This window comes from Thunnus thynnus, chromosome 22, assembly GCF_963924715.1.
Source record: "Thunnus thynnus chromosome 22, fThuThy2.1, whole genome shotgun sequence".
Classification (NCBI taxonomy): Eukaryota; Metazoa; Chordata; class Actinopteri; order Scombriformes; family Scombridae; genus Thunnus; species Thunnus thynnus.
This window is the reverse complement of record NC_089538.1, coordinates 22629772-22637373: the sequence shown is the minus strand read 5'-3', so window position 1 is coordinate 22637373 and position 7602 is coordinate 22629772. Positions and strand designations below refer to the sequence as shown.

The following is a 7602-nucleotide window of genomic DNA, read 5'->3' as shown; positions in this document are numbered from 1 at the left end:
TTAATTTGTCATAGTCTCTCACAAATATCTTGTTTTTTAATTATTTTTTTACATTTTATTTTAAATTTGTATCTAATTTTGGATTTACTGCATCATGAGTAAATATTTGAATATTTGCAGGATGCACTTATGCTATGAGAACCTGACAGATATTTTCATAAACAAGCCAAGATTATTAAAGGGTAAGTCTGGTGATATTTTGTATTTCTAATTGTCCACTAATTCCATGAAAAGATGAAAACCAACAATGAATTGATTATTCTATCAAATTTTGTTTGTATATCCAAAGCCTGATATATCTTATTCCTCTGTGTTGTAGAGCTCCATTGTTGTCCAAAAACTATTAAAAACACGTCAGTGAGACACACTGATACTACGCACTGGGTGACATGTTCCTTTATGATGATGAAGTGGGAACTGTAGTTTGTTTTGATTCAAACCCACATCATCCTGCTGCTGAAAATACTCAGAGCACCAAATGTAGATTCATCCACCACTGAAAATAGTCCCCAATAAATGCGCTATTTCCTCCTGTTTGAGTAATGTTCGCTAAAAACTACAGTGGCCAGCTTTTTAAGGAAATTACACAACCATTTTAAAACATGAAAGTATATATTTGTGACTTAGTTTTATAGATTTACTTAAGTTTTAACAAACAGGTTTGGGGGTGAGAGCAACACACAAGCTGAGGAAGTTGGAACTTATTGAAAGATGGACTAACATATTGTTTTGGTCTTTTCATAGGATTGGTTGACGATAAGAAAAATAAAGAATATTGCCAGCCTTACCCTTCAATCCCTCTTCCCCTAAAAACTGAGAACTGTAGTTCAGTTTGTTTGGAGTGAGAAAAAAAGTAAAAGTCTGACAAATTTTTAAAAAAAAATACAAATATCAATTTCCAAATAACATAAAATGTCCTCAATCTTCATGCCAGCAGTCAGATTTTATTTTAAATGGTAGAAATCACATTTTTCTAAGCAGTCTTTCAAGTATTCAGACTAAATTTTCTCACTTAAGGAAAATGTCATGTGAATTGCATCTACTGTCTGTCTTTGCTTTGATTAAATTGCAACAGAAAATATGTGTGTGTGTGTGTGTGTGTTTATGTGTGTGTGTGTGTGTGTGTGTGTTCATGTGTGTGTATAGATGAAGTCCTCCCTCCATTGTTTTGGGGTGGGTGTCGTCTTATTGTCGCTGGCTCCATCCACCCTGTCGTTCTCCCGTGGTGCCAACTACGCCTCCTGTCAGGAAATGACTCCCGGTCACATCCGCGCTCAACCCCAGGACCCGCAGCGCAGCCACGTCACTCTGCGCACGTCCGCCTCTTCGTACCTACCGGGGCAGTTAGTCACAGGTAGTAATTAACTAACCAATTAATGACCAACTTACTTGCTGTGACAACTAGTAACAGATAGTAATTTTAACTGTTAAGTCATTGTTTAAAGACTAAAGACTAACTTACACTTGTCAACACAGTTGGTCACAAGCAATAACTAACTATTAATTAATTTACTAAGGGCTAACGAACTTCTGACTGCCAAGACAGTTTGTCACGTGTACTAAATATCTGTTAATTAACTCACAGCTCGATTAACTAACTTCTAGGTTTCATTCAGGTACATATCAAGTAAAAATAACCTGTGTGGAAAGTTAGTGGTAGAAGAAAATAATAAAATAAATAAAAACTTATTTTATTTTTTATTGTGTTGAGCTTAATTCACGTTAATTTTGCCTGGATTTTGAGTGGTTTTATTTGTTTCCATTCATATCTCTGCCCTCAGTAACTGTTCGCAGCTCTCGGGACTTCATGGGCTTCCTGCTCCAGGCTCGCAGTATGGAGGGTACCAAGGAGGCTGGAGCTGGGGCCGGGGTAAAGGCCAGGGCCAGAGCTGGAGTTGGAGCCGGGGTAAAATCTATGAGAGTGGGACCAGTACTGGTGGGTGGCTCCTGGACCCTCACTCCCCCCGGCACTCACAGCCTGCGCTGCCTCTCGGAGGGTGACACCCTCACACACTCTGACAAACAGCCAAAGAGAAACCTCTCGTTTGTGTGGAGGGCTCCTGATACACCGATGGGAGACATACGGTTCTAGTAAGTATGGGCTTATCATTAGTACAAGTTAAGGGTTGGAAATCACCACTATCTAGCAGTCAAATATTTATTGGACAATCGGTTTATTATGTACATATCTTTTTGGACAATTGCATAATTTTTTTATCAAAACACAAACTTCTTTGTCCTTCCAGCATCACAGTGGTGCAGTCCTACTTTGTGTACTGGGCAGGTATTGAGTCTGCAGTGGTGCGTGATGGGAGTCGTAGTCCTTGGAGTGAAAGTAACATCACAGGGGTGGATGAAGGGAGTTCAATTTTTGCACTGCAGGAGGATAAAGTTACTGCTCCGCCAGGTATTCAACCAGCTTGTAAGTTGTTGATGATTTATTTATGATTTGTGATTATTTATAAGTAAAAAAAAGGAACTCCAGGCCAAAGCCAAACACAAACTAGGCATCCTGAAATGCCTAACTTTCTGTCCCTCTATCCACACTTCATCCTAACTAATACCTTCTCTTCTCTCATCTTCCTCTCTTGCAGCTCTCAGAACACATAGAGTATCATTCAAACAAACTGGCAACGAGATAGCCAACCCTCCTACTACCTTACAACCCCCTACGACAACAAGCAGTGGAACACAAAGCTACAAATCTCCGGAAACACCAACAGAAGTCACTCGTTCAATCTTGGAGATGAACAGCTCTGCAACTTTAGCATCCCTTGCAGTTAATCACCTGACAAATCAGGCCATCAACAAAAGGAACATCTCTGTTACTTTAGGGTCTCTTCAAAATTCTACTGAAAGCAGTGAGACTGACATCTATGTAACTTCAGGATACCTTTCAGGTATGACTGAAGAGGCAGGCACTAACACAGGAAACCTTGTTACTCATACCAAAGACCCCAAGAGCTCTTTTTTCTCATCCACCCACCTTCCATTCACAGCCTCTTTCTCATCAGATGAGGCTAAAGAGGTAAAAGCAACTTCCACTCTATTGGCAAACATCTCAGTGCAAAAGTCAACCAGTCCTCCTTCCTTGCCACCCTTCTTTACTCCCCTCCCTCCTCTGAAGGGTAGTAAGATGAAAAGAAAAGAGGCAAAGATTAATTTGCAGGATTTAAAACTGTCCACCAATCCTGAAACAAGGGATATAACATCAAACCCCAAAACCACCACATCTATACCTTCAAGCAATCAAATCTTCCACGATATAAAACCTTCAATGCCAACATCTCAGAATCCAACAAGACCAATCCAGGACCAATCTAGTTTTGTAAGGTTTGAGACCCAAAGTAGTTCTTTGCAGCGCTGGATGGCTAGTCTATCCAAATCCCAAGTTAGTCTAATCAAATATGGAATGGGTAGCCAGTCTAGCCCCCAGCCCCCAAATCCTTACATCAAACCTTTATTTCAGTCCCAAACTTCTTCACCCAAGCCTTTTCTTCAGGTTCAAACTTCTCCATCCAAACCTCTTCTCAATTCCCAAACTGGTACATTTAAGACCTTTCTCTTCTCTCAAACATCTTCACCTAAGACAGTTTCCCAGCCCCAAACCTCTTCTCCAAACTCCATTCTCCCATCCAAATCTCCTACCTATCAGTCCTTTCTCCAGTCCCACACAACTTCATCTCTCACTCAGGCCCTACCTAACAAACTACCCAACAAAGTCCTGAATATCACATCCCACCACCAGCCTGCAAGTGATTTACCCAAACCTCAGCCAGAAAATAGTCCGTTTGCCCCCAAAAGTAGACTAAGACAAACCAGTCCACCTCAACCTCAGCGACAAACTCCTGGAACTCTGAGCAGTACTCAAACTCAAACTCAAGCCCTGCCACAAAATAACCCAGCTCAAACTCCGGGCCAAGCTAGCTTTCTTCAAACAGATCATACCCATTCTGACATCCCACTTGTGGCTTCAAGTATCTCCCCCAAACCGTGGTCCCAGTTCCATCCCCAAACTGGTGCATCACAGGCACATACCTTTGGGTGGAAGCAATCTCAACCCCCATTTACTCCTAAATTGTTTAATCTTCTGCTCTTCACATCAAGGTTTGATGCAACCTTCACACCAGATGAGGGTATAGAGGTCAAAGATGTTCAGTCACAAACGATGATAAAAACCATCAGCCCAATTTTTGCCTCTGTTCCCTCAGGCACTGCTTCTTCTCCCAAGCCTACTCATCTGATGAACCTTCACTCTCCAGCCTCTTCTTCCACCCATACTTTGCCTTTCTCTTCCATTAGCTCTACCACTCCCCTTTATCCTTCTGGAGATTCAACCCTGGTATCCATACGTCCAACTTTCAGGTCAAAATTACTCACCCATTCCTCTTCCTCCTCCACGAGAAACCAACCAAAAACAGCTCCAGTGCTTTCTGCTCTTCCCTCTCCTTCCCCGATATCTATTCCTCCTCATTCTCCCCCTGCCCATCCTTCCTCTGCTTCCCCCAGGCCATCCTCCTTTACCTCCTCTTCAATACCTTCCTCTAGCTCCTCCAACTATCCATCATCAGCTTCCCTCTTTTCCCCAGTCCCTGTATCTACATCTTCTCCTTTTGAATCTCCCCAATCCACCACATTTTCCTCACCCTCTTCTTCCAACATCTTCCCATTCCTCTCCTCCTCATCCTCCCTCTCCATTGCCTCATCAACCTCTTCACTTTCTTCTACTTATTCTCCCCCTTCACTTCCTAGTTCTTCCTCACCTACCTCTACTTCTAACTCAACATCTTCCCTCTCACTGGGTTCCTCATCTTCTTTCATCTCATCCACCACCTCTTCTTCTTTCATACCCTCGCAGTCTACCTCCCCTCACCCAGGACCCTCTCCAGCTCCCCGTCGCTCTCTCTACAACCCCTTTACATCCTCTTCATTGCCTTTTCCCTCCCAGAAACTCACTTTAGGTCAGAGGTTGCTAATCCAGAACCCCATTGCATCATCTGACCCTGAGCCCAACCTCAACCCACCAACACCAAGTTCAGTGGTTCACCCAAACCCTGTACCCCATCCAAACCTTGTACTAAACGCTGGACATGAATTAAAACCAAACCCTCCTGAGAGTGATACCAAACCTAAACGTCCCTCCAATCCCTCTAGAACTCCAGACAAAGACGGGAAGTATCCAGACATTATCCCTAGACACAGTACCTGGGAGGTGGGCATGCTGCTGGGCTGCTCAGCTGGCCTGGGCATGGTGCTGGTGGTTGGGATAAGGTACGTGTACCGTCAGACCTGTGGCAAACGGACAGAGGTGACACTGAATGACAGGGAGAGAGAGTATGGAACAGGAGAGAGAGGGCTGATCCATGTCCAGGAGTGTGGAGATTTGGTCAGAGTGCGGAGAATCAGAGAGAACAGTTTTGTGCTTCTGGCAGAGTATGATATTCTAGCAGCACCTGGAGACTGAAATACATATAAACAGATTTAAGTTTAAGATACTTAACCAAAATATTTCTTGAAGTCAGAGCTGCTGTGAGGGCAGAAATAATCTACTGCTTAAGGCTAACTGAGTCAAAGAGAAAATACAAGACATTAGCGAAACAAGTTGATATTATGAAGTATAGCATTCTATTACTAATTGTAAAACATAGCATAAATACACAAAGTAACCTCGGTTATTGATAGCTAGTTAGCCTAGCATGCCTTTCCAATTATCTTCTTAGCTAAGCTATTTTACAGTATTCTAAAATCATGAAAACAATGCTCATGAATAAATGAAACAAGGTCATTGTTACATATTTTTGGTGCAGTAACGATGCTCAATGATGGTCAATGCAGTTAAGAGCAAGATTGATTGATTCAAGATTCAAGATGCAAGATGGACAACTACAATCCAGTTTGCCAGGGTTTCCAGAGGACCCCTCCCCTTTTGTTTAGCAACACACCCAGGTAACTCTTTGGTGCCTGACAAGGTATCTCAAAAACTACCCTACAGATTTCCTTGATATTTGCTGTGCATATTCATGATCCCCAGAAGATGAACCATTTTTGGTGCCCATTTAGTCTAACACCACCATAAGGCCAAACTCATACTTGTACAAATGTTATGCAATACTGCAGTGAAATCTACTGAGCACATTCATGCTCTCAGGCAGATAAACCTTTTTTTATTTTGGCTCCATGAGTTTTTGACATGTGCCACCCTTGGGCCAAAATATCAACTTTGCAACAGAATTTTATACTTTTAGCCCCACTACCAATAATGTCAAAACTGGTAGTATGTTGTTTGTTCCAGCCACTTTTAAAGTGTAATAATCAGTGGAACCTGCAGGGACCATTTGTAGATTTTAGGAGTTTTAATCCTGTTTCCATGAATAACTACAGTTTTGTTTTTCCTTCTCAAGTTTACCAAATGGTGCTCAAGAAATTGTTCTTGGCTAACTATTTTTGCCTCTAGGGATTTCTGCCTCCAACATGTTTAGACAACTAAAACTATAATCTGCCTTTTGATAGAAAGTAGGACATGTAAATACAAGGCTAGGATGACATACACCATTTCATTTGGTGGGCACTTTTTGTATGTTTTTGCATCACAAAGATGGATAGAAAATGCATAAACACACACTCACACAGAATAGTGACACAAGGGCTGTGAGTCCGGCTCTATGGCATGATTAGATTATTTCAATATATATACACACACACACACACACACACATACACACACACACACACACATATATATATATAGTACACTCTTTACCTCAGAAGAACACATAGAAACATTAATCTGGTCTGTTCAAATCCAAGTTTATTCATTAAGCAGATTTCATCAAGTGTATCTCCAACTACTGTTACTAATGTCTTTTCTTTGGTAAATTGTCATGTTGAGTCATATGGATGCACTTAAAAATAAAGTATATTTTAAGTATTATGCATTGTGTATTTCTTTATTTTAGCTCCTGCAGTATGTGGCTTCATGGATGGCAGTGCTTGTTTCTTAGTTCTTTCAAATCACCTGGGTCTGGTTGTGTGTTAGAAGAGGTCTCCAGGGTGTGTTGGCAGGACTTCCACAGGCTTGTTTTGCTATTAGTTCATCCAAATAAAGTGACAGAGGAGCCATCTGTCGAAAAAAAGTTGGGTCAGTGAAATTATTGAGCTGCCAACACTTCCTTTTGCATTTGGAGTTTTTTTTTTCTAATTTGGTCTTTTTTATACCAAAGTTTATATATCCAAACCGGCCCTGAGGAGGAAAGTTGTCTTAATGTGATATAGAGGAGTGCTCATTAGGTACACGGCTGTTAAGACTACAGGAGAAAGAATGAAAAACAAATTTAAAGCACTGTAATCTCTTGTGGGTGCATGAAAGAATACAATATAATGGTGCTCATGCTGCTTTTCTCTAGTATGTACTGTGCAGGATTAACAGCGCATCATAATTTAAAAGTTCACCATCCAATACACATGTATGCAGACGGGTGACAAATTAATGGAAAAACCAACATTAGCGTCTTATTAAGTTTTGGGCCACCATGTGCTGCCAGAACAGTTTCAATGTGCCTTGACATTAATTCTTTAAGTTTCTGGAACTCTTCTGGAGAGATG

At 41.3% G+C, this 7602-nt stretch overlaps 1 protein-coding gene across 1 annotated transcript; it reads left to right on the top strand.

The window, feature by feature from the left end:
• The first annotated feature begins 1048 nt into the window (after positions 1-1048).
• Positions 1049-5815, top strand: LOC137175190 (reelin domain-containing protein 1-like). The gene is made up of 5 exons (XM_067580896.1): positions 1049-1354; positions 1782-2091; positions 2247-2407; positions 2595-3028; positions 4859-5815. Exons 1-5 carry the CDS (start codon positions 1147-1149, stop codon positions 5462-5464), a joined length of 1719 nt encoding a protein of 572 aa, XP_067436997.1. The 5' UTR covers positions 1049-1146; the 3' UTR covers positions 5465-5815.
• Positions 5816-7602: the final 1787 nt, after the last annotated feature.